The following is a 19,025-nucleotide window of genomic DNA, read 5'->3' on the forward strand; positions in this document are numbered from 1 at the left end:
TTTACTTCTGTGTTTCAATGTTACTCCGATAGCAAGAAATGAGTAAAAGAAGAAGAAAAGACACAAAGGATGGAGGTTTGTTGTGGGTAACAAGAAATCTGGTTTTGTAAAAAATCCTCAGCTTCAGTTTTTTTTTTAAGATTTAGTTGTTTGGATTTACAAAAAGATAACAATAAAAGTTTTTAAAAAAATCTGAACTTTGACTCAGTTTAAGTTTTATTTTAATTTGTTTGATTTTATCATTAAAACATTTCGATATAACCTTTAAATGACATAATTAAAAAACAACAACTAAGTACTAAAGTTGTCTAAATTGTTCTCAGTTTTTTGTCTAGCAATAGTAAGTCTCGGACTTCTCACTGTGCTTTGGCAAGTCAAACAATTTAAAGGAGTAGTGCAAAAAAAAAATCTCAAATAATGGCTAAAGCTTCAGTCACACAGGCAAACAATGGTTGCTTGCAGTTGCTGGGTGAATCATTTGTGCCGAAAATCTCCTTGCAAGTGCGTTGGTTGCTAGCAGATTGAAGCATTTGATGCTCACTTGTCTGCAAAGTATTTTAGTGGTAGTGAAACTGTAAAAAAAAGTTGTCATTCATGGAAACAATAGGTGACTGCAGCAATCTGGTAACGATCTAAACAACCACAAAGAAGTTTTTTGTGATTGATTGCAACCTCGAGCACCGCTTGTTTGGAGAATGCATGCTTCTCCCTAGTGGCTGGAGGTTATTTGGGCCTGCGTGACTTAGTTAAGGCAAGGGCAACTTTGGTCTTCTAATTAATCTCTACTGACTGTCCCTTTAAAGTTCCTGTCAGTTTAAGGCACGATCTGCAATTTTTTTCCTGGTACAATAAAAATAAAGCAACAACACAAAAGGAAAAGGAAGGAAAGAAAACTGGCTCAGTGACAAAGCTCTTAAAATATATCAACAAGCAGCTGTTTTCACTGAATTAAATCTTACGTATGGTCTGTTAGTAGGATGATGCCGATGTCTGGTTGTGCATTTCTTTTCGTTTTAAACTACAATAATTTTCTACCCTGTCTGCAAAGCAAATCTCCCTCACTGGGACAGTAAAGACTTGAAATGAACTGAATCAGGATGCCTGTTCAAAGGGACATAAAACAGCAATGTTTAAAAAAAAAGTTGGTATATGCTATCCTTCTGAGCGTTCAAATTAGCAAAGGTGTTGAAATTGTGTACATTGCAGACGGCAGAGGATTGACAGGCAGTTGCCTCAGTGATGTTTCCTTTAACTTCCAGGTCCATCTGTCCCACCCAGAAACGTCCCATCCACACAGTAAGGGGATTTTTAAAAAGAATAAAAAATAAAGGAGAAGGGAAATCATCTGCTTTTTATTACAACAGGGGGAAGCTAACCCAACCAGCCAGTCCTCATCTGTGGCGGAATATATACATGACCTTACTAATATAGTGATCTTCCTCTTAATTAATTGGTTTTTAAGGTGCAATTGCTGGATAGCACCACCAGGTGGAGCCTTCTTCCTTTTTTTGCTGAGTTTCTGCCAGCTGTTGGAAAACCTGTTTTCAAAATTTGGGGCATTTTTTTGGTTTAAAAACTCATTTCAAATATATTAAAACAATTTGAGTTGGTTAACTGGGTTTTGGTGGCTGAGGTTTGATTGGTTGGTCATGTCAGCTTCACCTACCTCTGATAAAAAGCAGCGCCCTTTAACTTGTTTCCATCAGAGGGATCAACTCAGTCAGACTGGACTCATTTTGGTTCCCATACATCCAAATATTCTCGCCAAGCAGTCGTTTTGCATTGGTACAATCCAACCACATCCGAAAGAGGAATCCAAGCTTTTATCCTGATTTTTCGTCCTGTTGAGCCACCCTGAACCAAACATGAACTCTAACAGCTTTCATCACTGTTTCGTCATAAGAGAAAGAAAAGAAAACAAATAAAAAGAGGGAGGGAGGGAGGGAGGGGTGTCTTTGATTGTCTTCTCGTCCATTTTCTGGCACTTTCTTATTCTTCAGTCTTTTCCTTTCAGTTCAAGTTGAGATCCTCTGCCGTCCAGAAGTCACAGCGACTGATTCCTATTTATTCTCTGAGTAGCACATGTTCCCATTGGGCAGGGAAGGGAAGGGGAAAACTCCGTTCCCGACAACTGGACGGTTGTTCATCTGTGTGACGACAAACGACAAGTTAGAAGGACTAATTTCTTCAGACACCACATAAAGGATGCAAATACAACCTACCAACACTAACTGATCCGACAGTTCGACTAATAGTGGACTTTCATGTTTAAAATTCAGCTGAATTTAGTTTTTTAAACATAAAAAAACAACTGTTTCTAGACCAAAATCACCCAGACATGAAAGGACTTGGAGTGCCACTGTATGCGGATGAAAAACACTGACATTAAATTTCTAGCTGTGTCAAGAACACATCTGATCAACCCCTCTGTGAGCAATTATAAGCTATAGCAGATACACCAAAGTCATGTGTATAAAAATACATCACATAAGACAACAGTTATAGATTCTAAAGGAGAAAAGTATATAGGACATTGTAATTAGAGGCTGCAAAGCTTTCCCCACGAGGGGGCAGTGTTTTACCAGAAAGTGTTACTGTAGTTGCCCCTGTGTTGAGAAACACACCACAAAGACGTGCTTGCTGAGTTAAGTGATGACTTTAAATTGGTCGTAAGTGTGAACATGAGTGTGAACAGCTGTGTGTGTCTTTCTGAGCTGGTGCCCCTCACCTCCCGCCCTGTGACAGCTGGGACTGGCTAAGTTGTTAAAAAACAGTTTGAAAGGTCATCTCGTGCTGCAATTACATACAATGAGTTTGTGATAAAGACAAACTGACACAAACTAACACCAGGTGATGTGAACAGCGGCGAAACCACATTCACGTGAGTTAAAATAATTCAACTTCTGACTCACAAAAATCCATCAGCTGACATTCGCCCGAGACCACCGGCAATCAGACCTGAAGCCTAAGCTCACTGACACTGTGTGAGGGCTCCTGGAGCTAAATGCTTCAAGTTTTATTTGGAGCAAAGTGAGCTGACTGATATGACTTCACGGTAAACTGCAAAAATACGATCTATAATGTCCGTATCAGTCGGTTGCCAGGGGTGAATATTTACAGGTCTTCATGTACACGAGTATCATGAGGTAGAACTTGGTGTGGACGCGCCATGAGATCCACCAGTAAACAACTATGAACTGCACATCTGTTGACTGATTAGTAGGTGGCACATGTTAACTGGAACTCAACCCCCTTCATAACCCTGAAAACGCAGAGATAAACCAAAAACTAGCTGTCAAAGTTCCAAAGAAGAGACTAAAGAAGAGACGGGAGAAACACCCTTCAACTGAGTGATGATGTTGATGTGATTTGGTGCTATATAAATAAAATTGAATTAAATTGGATTTAAACTGAATTATTATCTTAGTAAGGACTCAGAAATAATGCCCCACAACAAATGTTAGGGAAGTCTGTTTGTGTTTCGTGTGTCTAAAAGACAAAAAAGATACTGCCAGATTAATAACCAAATATCGGCATCAGTGTCTGTATTAAAACCTCAAACCATTCAACTTCACATCTCTACAAAGATTAATGTTGCTGAACTGGCTCTTTACCTGCGTCTGCTCACTGAAGTTCAGATATTGCTTCTGCTGCCCCAGCAGGCCGTTCGGTTTCAGACCAGTGGGCATCTGGCAGGACAGTGAGGCCTCATCCAAATTTGGGATCGAAGCCATTCCTGATATGGCTCTTCCTCCAACCTGGTAAAAGCAGGAGGGATTGGAGGGAATCTGACTGGGGGCCGGGTTCAACCTCGGCTGACTGTGGTGCACGCTGTTCACAGGCAGTCCTGGGGCGGCATTTCTGTACATACAGCTTGTAGAAGCCGGCGACCGCTCCAAGAGCTGCTGAACAGGAAGTGGATTAGAAGTCTCTGGAGTCATGAACTTGTTGAGAGAGCCGATGTCTGTGGGGTTCCTCTGGAAAGAGCCCATCTGCTGACCCGTGATCAGCTGCTGCTGCTGAGGCCACGCCTGCCTCTGACTGTTGCCGTTTGGGGTCTGTACAGGAAAGTGGCTCTGCATGCAGCTGAGTGATGAAGAGAAAACAGCCTTGTTTGAAATATTGGAGGCAAATGTTTCTCCACAGCTGTCTGCTTGGTGTGTCACTGATTTGCTGCACTTGGTGCCCTGGAAGGTAAAGACATTATTTAACTGTCCTTCCTTGTTTTGGTCCTGGAGGCCAAATGTTTGGTTGGCTGGGATCATTTGAAGAAGCACTGGGTTGGTTGAAGGCTGCCTGAGCGGGAAGGCTCCGAGGTTGTTGTCCATGCTGCTGGCCTTTAGCTGACTTTGCGTTTGAGGAAAGCTGTTTGGCAGGACGTTGTTAAAGGTCAGTCCATTGGGACCAGAAGAATTAGGCTGAGGAAAGTCCATGTGGCTCAGTTTCATCGTCTCCTGGGCCGCTGTCATCTGCACTCCGTTGGGTATCAGCTGGGTCTGTGTCTCGAGAGCCCAGTCAAAGTCCAGCTCCCCGCCTTGATCTGGATCCTGGTTTTGAAGTGGGTCCAAACCAGAGAGGCAGGCTGGGATGCCGTCAATCTGTTGCGGCAGGTTGAGTCCGACATCCTTCTGCAGCTGCTCCTCCACGTAAGACAGGATGTCATTGTTGAGAATGTCGCTGAGGTCGTCACCGAACCCACCGTGGCAGCTCATCTGCAACAGCGTGCTCTCCCAGCTCTTGAGCTCATCAGGCTCAACGTGCAGGCTTTCGATGAGCTCACCGTCCCCAAAGATCTGCTGCAGGGACTCCATGATTTCCTGAACCGTGGTTTCTGCTTTCACTACATTTCCCACTGCCGGGCTGGGCTCCGTGTCTCCGGGAACGTTGAGTGTGGCGTTGGTATCCTTGAAGACCATGTCGTTGAGGTTGCTGAGGGTGTTGGCGCTGTTCTGATCGCAATAGAGCGTATGGTCCTGATTCAGCATGCAGCCCAGCAAGGACTCGCGACTGATGGCGTCACTGTCAAACTTCCCCTGCTTGGGGGCGGAGCACGGGTCACGGGGCTCAATGTTGGGGGTGACATCATACAGCAGCGCCTCTCCGGTGGCATAGTTAAATGGCACCTGCAGACGTCTGAGGTGAAGCTGCTCTTCTCCTTCTTCATTTCTGCAGGTGAACACATGAGTGAGTTTTCCACTGGGTCCAAAACAAGCTTTCCATTTACTGAGCCAAACACCTCTGTCTTTATGAGAGTGAGGAAACAGCACAGGAAATAAGGAGAGGAAACATGAAGGACTCAGGGAAGAAGAGAAACTGAGGAGAGGAGAGGAAAATTTAAGGAAAGGAGGAGAGATAACAAAGGGAATACATAGAGAGGAAATAAGAGAAGAAATGACATACCAAGGACACAGGGAAATGAGATCAGATGAGAGGGGAGGAAACAAAGGAGAGGAAATAATGAAAGTAACAAGTACAGGAAAATAAATAAAAAAGGAAACAAAAAGAGCAAAGGAAATAATGAAAGAAACCACAAGATGAAACAAGAGAAAAAAAAACAGTTGAGACCAGAGAGGAGTAGGGGTAGCAAGGAAAGAAGGACAGGAAATATTGAGAGGAAACAAACAATGTAAACAAAGATGAGAAACAAGGAAATGTGAGGAAAAAAAGCAAAGAAAGGGAATGAAGAGAGGAGTGGAAGCAGTGAAGGAAATAGGAAGAGGAAAAGAAACAAAACAGGAAGCAGGAGTCAAAAAGACATAATGACAGGAAATAAGAGGAAAAACCAAGAGAGGGAAGGAAACAATGAAAGAAACCACAAGATGAAACAAGAAAAAAAACAAACAGTAGATACAAGAATGGAGAAGAGAAAACAAAGTAAACAAGGAGAGGAAAAAATATGTAAACAAAGATAAGTAACAAGCAAATGGGAGAAAAAACAAAGGAAATGAGGAAAGGAGTGGAAACAGTTTAAGAGTTAAGAAGAGGAGAGAAAATGAAGTACGCAACAAGGAGATGAAACAAGAGAAAATCAAACACTAGAAAAAAGATTAAATGACAGGAAGCAAGGGAAGCAAAGACAGTAAACAAGGAGAACAAACAAGAAAATATAGGAAAAAACAAAGGAAACGAGGAGAGGAGTGGGAGAAATTAGGAAAGTAACAAGAGGAGAGGAAACAAAGTTGGAAACGAGGACAAGAGAGCAAATAACTAAGGGAACAAGAAGAGGAGAAGAAATGATGAAGAAAACAAGGGGAGGAAAGATTAAGGACACAAGAAAAAGGGAAGAAATAAAGAGAAAAGGTCAGAAACAGAGGAAAGGGAGGAAACAATAAAGGAACCAAGTAGCGAAAGCATAAAGTATACGATGAGGGGATGAAACGAGAAGTGAAAAAACGCAGAGAGGAAAGGAAACAAGGAACAAGGGAAAGGAACCAACAGGAAGAGTTGAACCAAAAAATAAAAGTGAACTAAAAGAAAAGAAAGAAAGCAAAGCAAACTGATTGAGCAGCAGCAGATAAACATCTGACTGCGGCTTTTCTTCGTCATGTTCCTGCTGGAGGAAACAAGTCTGCAGACTTACGTCAAAGCTCTCTGCTGGGCCACGATGAACTCGGGTTTCCCGTTTTTTATGATGAGCCGGGCGTTAGCCTGGACCCAGACCCAGCGGCCGGCCTTGGTCAGCAGCCTGAAGATGGTTATGCCACTCTCTCCGGTTTTCATCACTGCAAGAAGACGTGTCATTTTTAGATTTTGCTGCACAGCAGCTGGCAGATAGCAACAGATTTCTTGAGTTATGGAACCCAAGTGATGCACACAGAATTTAAAACCGGCCGTGCCTATTTTGGCATTTTTCGCCTTTTGTAAACCGAGCAGAGCTTCCGACTTACTTCTGACATGGTTTTCTGCGCAGTACAACATGTCGGCAGCATGGATAAAGTTGTAGCCCGAGCCTTTCCTACTGATCTCTATCTCGGAGTAGCCCAGAACCAGCTTCGCTCTGTGGACGAAACACACGCCAGACTTCACTTGAGCGCCACAGCTTCATTCAGACGTTCAGTGAGAGATTCAAACAGCTCTCTGTGCCTTACCTTGCGTCGACGCCTATGGGTGTGAAGTCCATCTTGTGTTTGGTCTGGAACATGAGAGTCTTGGTGCGGATCTCCAGGATGGACGGCTGCTGCATCGGCGTTGCGATGGCAAACAGAGCAAGCTGCGGAGGAACCAGTGACCCATCCTCCGACACGTGGTTCTGATTGTGGAGAAACTTGAGGCGGCCGTGGAAGTTCAAAGCCTAAAGACAAGCACACAGTTTTAAGAATAAAGACCTCCCTTTAGGCCAGGAACATCTTGTGGATCCCGGTGCAGTGAGGCGTGTTGGTGTGTGTGTTTACCAGGAAGCCAGACGAGTTGTCGAGTAGGCAGCGCAGGCGGCAGCAGAAGTTCCTCTCCAGGAAGGACGAGTTCTCTGGAGGGACGGCATGCGGGTCGTAGCTCACTATGTTTCTGCTGATCTCAGGGTTGCTCTGGTCACCTGGAGCGATGAGGAAACATTCATCTTTAGATTATTACATGAAGCAATACGATGCAAAAGAATTAAAACGAGCACCGCAGATACACAAAATCACACTGGAAAATGTAGACTGCAGCAGCAAAGAGACGTGACCATGTTTCTGGCTCCTCCTCTGCAGGTCACCTGGACAGGTGTGATCACTGTGCAGTGTGGGCAGACTTACTGGGGCTGTCGGCGCCCTCTGTGTTTGGGTTGAAAGAGAAGTGGAGCTGCTGTCTGAAGAAAGCTCGGTCGTCTGTGTGGATCAGCTCAAACACGCTCTGATGGACGACGTCCGACTGGAAGCAGGAAGCAGAAACATATTTTTAACGACACGAATCAACCTCAAAACTTTCCTCTGACACAAGCGGTTGCTCTTCACGTCTAGTGCTTTGTCTTTTTTAACCTTTTAAAATATTTTCAGTTAAGCTTATTTCTTCATTTTATCAATTGCACTTACAACCCATCATCTTTCTTCTTGGTTCAATGTCCTATTTCTCCTTTGCTTGTTCCATCTAGTTTTCCTACAGTGCTTTTATGTCTTTGATTTTTTCACTTTGTTTGTTTTGTTTATTTTTTCCACTCACTTTACATCGCTTCATGATATTTTTGTAGTTGCTTTGTGTCTTCTTTACTAGTTTCACCCATTTCCTTTATGATTTCACATCACTGTGAGAACAGTTTTACTACTTTTTTATCTCTTTGCAGTCTCTTTTCTTCTTCTTTGGTTGGTTTTGTAGTTGGTTTGTGTCTTTTAACTGTTTATCTCTTTTGCATGAATTTATGTTCATTTTTATGTTTTTCTGTTCTCTCATTAAACAACAAACAAAAAATTGTAAAAACAAAAACCCAAAAACTATAATATTATGATATGTTAAATTGCAAATGCAACGCAGGGAAAATCACCATGGAAAAAAACACCAGAAAGGTAATCAAAAACTCTTAATTTCTTTAAGTCTTCAGGAATAGTTCTCCAGGCTTCTTGATGGAATTTCATTTGGATGTTTTTTGCCTTTTGTTCTGACTTCTGCTTTCAGGAAGTCTGAATAAACTATTGCTCAAGGCCACCTTAAAAAACAGTCTGGCTCCTTGGAAGCAAAACAGAAAGAAACGAAGGGTGGTGCAATATTTTTGCACAGTACATATTTACATTTGACTGAAAATATTTCTCCCATAGAATGAAGTTATCATAAGTTAAAGTTACCTAAAAAAAAAAAAAGTCCCCAACCCCGTTTTGTTAATACAACACAGGAAAATGACCCTCACATGTCTTAAATAAAGGTGTGAAATAACAAGCGATGCAAAACCACAATAACATTAAAATTAACTTATGAAAAGATCGTAAAAGTACCTCCAGTAGTGTGGAGGAAATTTAGACCCTTCTTCTGTGTAAATGTGTTTGCATGTTTATCTGACTAAATACACCCAAAGCTAGTTTGAAACTTGTTAAAACCTTTTTAAATTAAATGCATACACCTAATTTGAATTTATATATAGTGATATTGACATTTTATTCCCATAACTAAACAAATGCTGTACTTTTTGTACAGTGTGACTTATTACATTACCATTGTGGCTACTGTGAGACAGAAAGCAGAGGTGGGCTTGCCTTTATTTTAAAGCTTTTTGAGTAAACGTAAACAATGTTGACCTCCATCCTGGTTTTCGTGAGCATCAGGCTCACAAACTGCACTAACAAAAGGTGTAAAGGACGTCACTTTCTTTCTGAGAACGACAAATATTAAATAATGGTTCCACAGACTCGGTCCTACGCCTTCCCACCTTTCCAGTGTTTGTCCTGCCGAGGTGCGTTCAAGAGCGATGATGCAGGTGTAAACACACATGGAGCGAATAATGCTCCCAGCAGTCAGAGCTGATGGACGGGGCTGGAAACAGAGGCGCTGTTGTTGTTGCTAAAGGAGCAAGGTGCTGAGAGAGCCACACCTCAGCAAACAAAGCTCAACACAAAACCCTCCTTTGTGAGCGACGCTGAAAAATGGCCTCGAACTTCTCATGAGGATTCGCTGCACACAAAGCAGTCCTAAAGTGAGGATTTGTGGCTTTTTCTAGAGAAATACTCAGGCCCTTGATTTTTACAGTAATCTCCACGTTTTCTTCACGTCTGTTTCCTCTTTTGTCTCCTCCATGACTGTGCTCAGAGCTGCTCTATAAATACACTTTATAAAGTCATAAACAGTTGAAGCAGCTGGTGAGTTGGGGCTTTAAAAGTCACTGCAGCCTCCAAAACAAAACGTTTCCTGCCCTGATCTGCAGCCCCACTTCAGACCATGTTATGCATGTGAACGAGTGTTCAAATGTGTGTGTGTGTGTGAGGGCTGTTTACCACGTGCACTCTCTCCGGGCAACATTTTTTTAGGGTTTTTTTTTCTTTTGCTTGTGCTTTTTCTTCCCAGACTACAGACTACATCTTTAACCCCGGTTCAAACGGATTTGTTTATAAGTCAAGAGTTCACCGCTCACAAAGCATTTGTCATGCACGCACACATACTCACAGAAACAAACGCAGACACATGAGTCCCACACAACTCCACTACTTAGTCATTCGAAATACCGAAACTTTAAAAAATAAATCTTTCTTATGAAGTGATGAAGCAGCTTTTTTATTTTTCAAAAGTCACATTTTAAATGTTAATGCTTCTGATGTAACTTTTAGGATGTACTGTAACAAGTCGGGTAAAAACCTGTAGTGCTGTTTGTCTAACTACAACAATGTCATGTCCCTACTGCTGAGTCGTGGCTTGTTTCTAAGGCTTGGTAACCATAGGGCCAGTTTACACACATTAACTAACTATACCCTGCCTGACCGTCCTGAGCCGTTCTAAATCTGAGAGCTTAGGTGGAGTACAGGGTTTAGTCAGACAAAAGCTGCTTCATTACAAAAAAAGTCCACTTTAGACTCATGAAATCCATATATATCAGCTGACCTGTAGGGTGTGCAGAAAAGGAGCACAAAACATTACAACCTGGAGACCTTGATTGAGCTGCAGGTATTTATTAAAGTCAAAGGAAAGAATCTGAATCACAACCAGCTGTGGGTTTCTCCAAAATCCCAATTTAGATTAAGCGTTTGTGTGATTGAAACGCACTATCTATATGAGCAAAGACAAAAAACGTATAATGGTAAATGTTTTTATTTAATCGGAACCTATAGCTGAGAAAAAGACTCACTGAAGCCTTGTCACTGGATTTTATGGCCAAATCTTAGGTGGAGTGCATGATTTCTCCTGCTTTATTTAAAGAAGTGTGGTGTACCCACCAGTAATATGTCTTTACTGGCTGCTGCTGATGTTAACGCAACTGAATTTCACTCGCTGAACAAGCAAAGTACAAAAACAACCTAAATGTCAAAATGAGAAAAAGACTGACTTGAGACCGACTTATGAAGGTGGAGTCATCTATTATAAACTGGTCAAGGCTGTGTGGGATCATGGAGGTTGAAGTAGCTGTAATCTTTGAATGGATTCAAAAGGATTTAACCGAGTCCAACGTATACGCTACGCCTAAGATCTGTGTCAACGACTGAACTGCAGGACGTGTAGAAGAACAGCAGAAAACATGATTCACAGCCAGACCCTGGCTGGTCCTGATACTGAATTGGACCAATCCATGCATGCCATGTGGGGCTGCAGGTATTTATTCAAGTCAAAGCATCACAAGTGACTGTGAACAAAATGCTAAATTGTTTGATTTACTTTGAAAATTGGAAAAATACTATTTTTGATCCTGTTACATCAATTGGTCATGTAGAAGTGAAACATTTCAACATCTCTAAATGTGAGTCCCTGATTGATTTTGAATTCTAAGTCAAATACTCCTTGTTAGATTTTTTTGTGTTTTTGATCAGCTATTAAAAGTCAAAAGATTTACAAGCAGTCCGTGTTTGTGAGGAAAAAAAGAAGGCAATAGATTGAAATCTGTGTGACCTGACTTTCATGGACAACAAATGTGAACTGAAACCCACTGCTTGTTAGATGAAAGGCTGAAAAAATGCGGCGGTGTACTGTTAAAGGAGGTTTTTAAGAGGAACATCAGAGTTCAGGAGGTCACTGAAGTGGAAACAGGTTCTTGTGCAGTAAAAACTTATTTCTGCATGCAGGCTTCTCTTTTTACCAGCTGATTTGATAATTTCTGGAAACTGACCATTGTTGCTCCATAAAAGGAAAAACACGGCCCGCCTTCGGATTTAGTACATCCTTACTCTAAAATACAAAGACAAGTTATGTGCAAAGGCATAGCCTCACTGTCAGGCCTTTAGGTCGTTTAAAAAAACCTTCAATTTCAGAATCAGAATCAGTCGCAGTTCACAGGTTACTGGTTGGCTATATCCTCCTGAGCCCCAGCCCATTGAAAGATACTGTTTTTCCTTGGGTCTCGGGTGGACCAGTTTAAGTACAATGAGAATCCCAAGGAGACTTGCAAACTGTCATATTAAGGATGATTTGATCTCATTTCACTGAAATACTTTGGAAGGAACGGTAATTCTTGTGAAAAGGGAAATGTGCCTGTAAAATGACAAATAGGTCCTTGATCTTGAGCACTGTATAGGTAACGACCCATTAAGTAATCACTAAACTAACTGTTGCTGGACGAGCAAACAACACATAGGTGGCAACGTTTAAAAGTTACACTTTCAACAGAGACGACTAGAACAACTGGACAATCCTGAGCATCTCGATATCACTTGTTATTTAATTCAAATATCCCTTTCTGGGATTTCATTACCTCGATGAGAATCAATTCATCAAGACATTAATACAAATGTATTTGTTCTTCTTGCTAGAATAAGATTTAATTTCAAAATAAACTCAAAATAAAGTCTCTTTAAAGTTTTAAAAGTGCAGCTTTTTATTCTAAAGCTTGATTTTTTTTTCCATGTTTGTCTTGTAAAAATAAATCAAACCTGCACAGTGAAGGGTTACACAGGTTGAGGCCAGCTGAGACCAAATTGGAGCGTATGTGCCCCAGGCTGCTAAAATGAGCGAGACACCCCTGGGCTACGGTTTGATTTTAGCTTGGCACATCAGCGTTATACTCTTGGCAATCATTACTGGCTTTGTGGTATTGATTTAAGAATCTTTGGGCTGTGCATGCTAACTGCCTACACCTCAAGTGTGCACAGAGGCATGCCTAGGGTTGGCATAGGAGAGACTACCACTTCCTGTTAGCTCCATTCTTACTCTCCTGGTTGAAGTTACACACATTTTAGCTTCGATTCTTTGAATAAACAAAGCCCGTGTTTATTTCTTGGTTTGTCATACAACAGTACCTATGATCTCCCCTTTATCAGCCACCAGCCTCAAGCAAGCAAGACTACACAGCTTCTCCAGCTGCAACTTGGTTGTTGTTGATGGTTTCTTCGCTGGGGATTAATTATTAAACATATTTGATTTTTCCTTTGTTCTGTGATTTTGAGTGTTGCCTGACGAGATGATCAGAAACTGGACCATAAATGACAAAAAGGTTGCTGGAAGTTTATCCAAAACATAAAATTTCAGGTTATTACTCAAATAAAAAAACAGATTAGACGCCATTGTGAGAGATCTAGTGAAAAATCTACTGCAAGAATTCCATTTTATTAAAAATTCTTATCATTATTGTGTGCATGAGTTTTTAAAGATGTTTATTAAACCTTTGAGGTTGATACCAAACCTAATCTTAGGCAATCGGAACATGAAATTTGTGTTTGTTGTTGTTAAATTTTGGCAATGAGGGAACAGCAACAACATACAGCGTTGGGTAGGGATAGGGTTGAGAGGGTTAAAGGAGTTCTTACTTGGTATCTATTTTCTTCTGCTATGATTTCTATTCTTGACTTCCTGATGAGGAGCTCTGTGTATAAACAGTTTTATGTTACTAAACTGTTACTGACCATCTGTTCATCATGTGTTTTTTCCACCTGAATTCTTGGATGATGGGTCATGGAAGGTAAAATTTCAAGCTAGATTAGTCCAAACGGTCGTTTTGTTGGTTTGCTGCCACTTTTCAGACTGTTTCAAAGCTTTTTTCTTCCAATGCTGCTAGGTGGAAATAATTTGAATTCTTCATGATAGATCCTACCACTTTTCACATGCAAAAAAAAAAAAAAAATATTACTATAACAATGAACATTTTTGACATTTTAATCCCACTTTTTACGTGGTGCAAGGATCTGAAGTACTGGTCATAATGTTTCTCTTATACCTGATGGAAGCCGAGGAAGTCCTGAATGGTGGGGGACGTGTAGAAGACGTAGCCTTCAGCTGTCACCACCAACACGAAGCCGCTCAATGCCTGGAGATCGAAAACAAGCTTTACCATCTTCGTTCTATCAGAATGTCTGAAATAAGCCACAAGCATGTGAAAGGCGTTACCTGAAGCAGCAGGTCTCCCTCAGAGAAGTTCACCCCATCGATGGAGGTCACTGTGGAAGTCGTGAAGGAGGAGGGGGCAGTGGAGGTTGCGGAGGATGGCTGCAGCGCCGAGCTCGCGCTGTTTCCTCCAAACATGATGCTCCGCTCGCTGGAGTAGCTGGAGTTGTTGTTCTGGCCCATCTTCATGGTGGCTGCAGGTGATGAAGATGAACAGTTAATTTGCTGAAGCTTTAAAACGTGTATGACATTTAAAACACCAACGAGGATTGCTTGGGGGGGGGGTAAAAAAAAAAGACTATTTTTCTTTGTTGTTGGATTTATTTTCCACTTTTGATTTTGTTTTAACACAGAAGACCCCACAGGGCCAAACCGAATGCAGTTTGAGACGTGCTAAACAAATAAAAAGTGATGCAAACATGACTCTGACCTCATCTTGAAACAGCTGGCTGTCTTATTACAAAACTGTCAAATTTCTCAAGAATCTCTGATGAAATATGAAGTGAGAAAAACACCAAAAGCGGAACATCACTGTCTCTTTCCATCAGGGTGGAGCTGCCTCCTGCTTCCTGTCATCTTACAACACCATAACTCTGCTCTCCCTTCTCTTCCTCTTCCCTTTCTGGCACTTATCGATCAGCTATTATCCAAAAGAAAAACAAGAGAAAAAAATAACTGCCCCAAAGCAGCTTAGCACAGCCCCTCAGGGAGGAAGCAGGTGGTTTTCGAAGATGGAAGCCGGTCTTAAAGGGCGAAAGAAGGACTGAAGGAGTCTGGAGTGTTTTTACTACACTCGGTTGGTTTGTTGGTTTTTACTGTTTGTCTCGCACTGATATTGAGAGATGCATTTTACACTTCTGGATATTTTTTCTTTTCTTCGGCCTTGGTCTTTTACCGTCACAGTATTTTGCTTTTCCTTGTCTTGTAGAGCTCGTTGTAAAGTTTTTTTAGGATGCTCTTGTGTTTTTTTTTTCTCACAGGGCATAAAAGGTCTGTGCAAATTTGCTTTTATATAGAGCAACACTAAAAAAGCACAGTGATTTGACAGAATCAAGCATTGGAACGCCTTTAAAACTCCAAAATACTAAATCTTGAAACTATAAAAACATCCTTAGCTCCAACATGTCTACTCTAAACATCAAAAATTACTAATATCTCACAGGTTCAGCTTCTTGATTTGTTGTTATTCTTCAAGTTTTATATAGCAAATTGAAATTGTTTTGGTTTTAGGGGGAGGGGAAACAGATTTAAAGATGAAAAATGAGTCGATTAATCCAGAAAATAATAGTGGCGGCCTTCACTCTGTGCAGACTGCTGGTTTAGAGTACTGGCAATGCTTCTGTCCCAGCCCAAGCGCTGGGTTTTGAAATTCAATTCCTGGAGGCTTGCTCAGCCCCCGTCCTTGTTAGAAGTCCAGGCTGAATGAGGATAACAGACGGAGCCACAAAATTACCCGTTGGCCTCGGCGTTTCCCCCCATGGACCAAACGCAGCGGGGAGGCAGCCATTTTGGACGACAGAGCTCATGTGAAGTGGTTGACGGAGGCCCTGGGAGCTGCCGGAGAGGCTTGGATCGATCTGGTTTTCTAAGAGCACAAGAGGAGTTGCGTTGCAGCCTCTTCTCCAACAAAACAATCATAAAGGCATTTCGTGTATAATTTAGAGATACTGGATAAAAACCCTCGGATTATAACTGCCTGAAAACAAAAATCACACAGAGCTTTTTTAGGAAAGAAACTCTTCCCTGCAATGATTATGTTTGACAAGCTCAAACTTTGCTCTGAAATGGGGCCTTCAGCAAAGTCTTCTAAATGATTAAAGGCACAAAACTAGAGGCTGTGGAAAAAATGCAACTCCAATGTGGATTAAACATGGGAAAAGTTTTGAATAATAAAGTCAGTTTAAGTACAAGAAGTCCTTAAGAGGTGGGTTTTTTCTACTCTTGGATCTCAATGATGTCATAGAGAGTGAATATCTCTGATTATAGTCATTGGAGACACACAGCTCCCTAATTTATCAACTCACTGTAACACGTACAGGTATATTAGTGATGCTCTATGGCCAGAAAAAGCAACAAAAGTACCAGATTTGAGCACTCAAGCCAGAATTCGAACGACTCGATGATCTTTTATTGAATTTTTGACACAAAGTTAAATAATTCAGTTTTGATATGCTCTGTTTGGTTTAAGTTGCTTTAAAGTCAAATATGTGGTTAAATAAAACAAGCACGGAGAATATCAGGAACATTTTCCCAACTACTGGGATCTTCCAAGGGAAAGACTTCAGTTTGCTTGGAGCCATAAAAATACCACCAGAGCCAGATAATCTGATATTTGCCTGGTACAAAGACAGGAACATGCCGGAGGAAAAGCAAACCAGATGGGTTGGTTAAACACACTGAAGCACACGGAAAGGAAATGTACCAGTGTGGGCTAAACTGGGCACATCAGCGTCAGTGCGTGAGTTTCCTGAGAGAGAGAGGCAGCATTACATTTCAGAGTTTATATCAAAAGACACATTCTTGACCACACAAACGATCTGGTACACATAATAATCTGAGGTATGGAACGCTTGGTACAAATATTAAAATACACCAAAAAGCCAAAGAAACATACCCTGCAGAGACGGCTACATCTTTAGCTTGGTAAAAGATAGAAATCAGTTTCTTCTTTAAATGTTGTAATTAATGGTACTGCATGGACTTAACACTGGAATGTACAAAATGCTGGGGTGCTTCCAAGCTCTGATATGGTATTATTTAATTGGGACAAAAGTAATTAATTAAAAAAAACTATAAAAATGACATCAAAAAGAGTTTATATGTGAAAGTCACTACAAGTGGATAACGCATATGTCAAGCTACGTCATGATACATTATGACAGAATATTGTACGATATGTGAGATATGATATCGTAAAATACGATAAGCTATAAAAGGGTAAGTCATCTTGACACGGTAAGAGAAAACAGGATAATGACACAATACTGGATGATACAGTGATATCATACGATATTTTACAATACAATAAGTTAAGATACGATACAGCATGACATTGATTTTAATTTAAATACCACCTTTGGTGAAGAAGCAAACATTAACAGCAAAATTCACGCCCAAACCTGCTCATACATAGCACAAGATTATATAAGCAACTGTACTAACAAATGCACAAACAACAATAAGATAATGGCTGGACTCTAAATAACAACAAAAGGATCTCTAAGTTAACAGTCTGGAGACTGTTCATGGAAAATTTACAGTGACCATTTGATTCTGTGTGATTTTCACCATACAAAGCTTCATTGTATAAATCCACAGAGCACAAATAACAACATGCTAAACCACATTACGAAAAGTTGCATTACAATGCTCCGTTTTTGTTTTTTTTATATGATAGCATGATGAAATGCAGGATGAAGCTTAAAGCTCAGCTCAAAGATGATTACTGTTTACCTGTGGGTAGCATATTGGCTTCTTTTAGTAAGTTCCCATCGAGCACTGTGGGTGTGTCAACATGCATACTTCAATAACAGACTCATTTTTAATCCCATGCTTCTTTGCTTTCTCCCCCATCTCAGGAAGTTTTCCCCCCGGTACCATGCCAAATGTTTTACTGCTCCCACAGCACGCTTTGCACAGCATTTAACATGATTTATGGGAAAACATAACAGCACCAATCGATTTCACGCCTTCTCGCAAGTCATGAATTTGAATACTGAATCCTTTTTTCTCGCAGGCCTACAGCAGCATTTACAGGATCAGTCTGAGGAGTTATGTACAGACATGATTTTATTTTGACTGTGTTTATCGAGCTAGGAAATATTTACCTGCTTAATGGGTTTAGATTCCCACAGGGAAGCGTCCCGGCACAACCATAGGCATTTAGGTTGGGGTATTTAGCAACTCTATGAGGGCAGTTGTTGACAGCTATAGGTAATGCTAATAAAAACTGTACAAGAACTTCTGACATGGCTGATTTCAGTCATTCAGCAGTGAAAAAATGCTGATTAGCCACATTCCCAGGAGTCCAATTTGACGTTGTCTGCTATATCTCATCATCAGTTCCCATCACCAAAGATATTTCACCAGTATTTTATTTTAAAGAAGAAGAGAAAATAAGTTCTTCCATTTGTTTTTGATATTTTGGTTACATAGGCTTAATAGAGAATAGATTATTTTTCCTTCATTTTTAATGCCACATTTCATGTACCCATTTGATGTTTAACATGGAATTCTTTTAAATAACTGCATTGTACGCTTGCATAACATCACTACACTGATAGGAGATTTAAAAACGTAAGATCTCTCCAAAAAGTGTTTGCCACACAATCGCAGAAGCTAAAGTCAACAACAAAAAGATTCAAATCAGGAATCAAAATGTGTTGGGAAGTATGGGGAGTGCTTGGTGACAAACAGGGATTATAAAAATGCATAGAGCTTCTAAGGAGGGGGAAAAGACAAAGACAGGAAGTAATACAACAAAAGGTGCCACAGAAAGCCAACTACCAAAACAAGACAAGAAGTAAAAACAGAGACAAAAAGAGACACTGGAAAAATGCAAAGAAACCACAGCTCTGTAAAATGACTGTGAAGTCATTTGTCTCAGGGAATCAACTGAAATGAGCAAAACCCAGTCGATCACCAGACACCACACAAGCCTCATCTACAGTCTGTGGCTACAGGATTATTGTAGCCAAAGTAGCTTATTTGTCAGCAGGGAGCAGGGAATATATATCAATGCGTCAACGCGTTAACAAGCTAACCGCACTAACGAGCTAAGTGCACTAACGTGCTAACCGCTCTAACTCGTTGACAGAGATTTGCCGTGTTAATGCGGTTATGGCGTTAATCTCATTTTAATGAGATTAACGCTGACAGCACTAATATATATATATATATGTATATGTATATATGCAGGGGTGCACATAAGTGGTCCGCAGGTGCGCATTTGCTGTCAAAATAAAAGACGTGCACCAGATAAGAAGATGCAAACGTGCGTTTGCGTACATAAAATTTTCTGGAGGAGGACAGACATTTGTTTAGAACTCTTAAAGATGTCGAAGAAGCAAGCTCCTTTAAGCAATTACTTTGGTGTTCCTCCACCTCCA

At 40.9% G+C, this 19,025-nt stretch overlaps 1 protein-coding gene across 1 annotated transcript in view; it reads right to left on the reverse strand.

Moving 5' to 3' along the window:
- Positions 1 to 258: 258 nt before the first annotated feature.
- Positions 259 to 19,025, reverse strand: part of ahr2 (aryl hydrocarbon receptor 2) — a 99,781-nt gene continuing 81,014 nt past the window's right edge. Inside the window, exons 3-11 of the mRNA XM_085348961.1 lie at positions 13,921 to 14,111; positions 13,751 to 13,840; positions 7,734 to 7,848; positions 7,392 to 7,531; positions 7,089 to 7,291; positions 6,888 to 6,997; positions 6,581 to 6,722; positions 3,615 to 5,166; positions 259 to 2,147 (exon numbers count right to left, since the gene is read on the reverse strand). Coding sequence (XP_085205087.1) covers positions 2,061 to 2,147; positions 3,615 to 5,166; positions 6,581 to 6,722; positions 6,888 to 6,997; positions 7,089 to 7,291; positions 7,392 to 7,531; positions 7,734 to 7,848; positions 13,751 to 13,840; positions 13,921 to 14,111 — 2,630 coding nt within the window. The 3' untranslated portion in view covers positions 259 to 2,060. The remainder of the gene's footprint in view (positions 2,148 to 3,614; positions 5,167 to 6,580; positions 6,723 to 6,887; positions 6,998 to 7,088; positions 7,292 to 7,391; positions 7,532 to 7,733; positions 7,849 to 13,750; positions 13,841 to 13,920; positions 14,112 to 19,025) is intronic.

This window comes from Diplotaxodon limnothrissa, linkage group LG23, assembly GCF_057381915.1.
Source record: "Diplotaxodon limnothrissa isolate DT_005_m linkage group LG23, D_limnothrissa_male_GT1.1, whole genome shotgun sequence".
NCBI lineage: Eukaryota > Metazoa > Chordata > Actinopteri > Cichliformes > Cichlidae > Diplotaxodon > Diplotaxodon limnothrissa.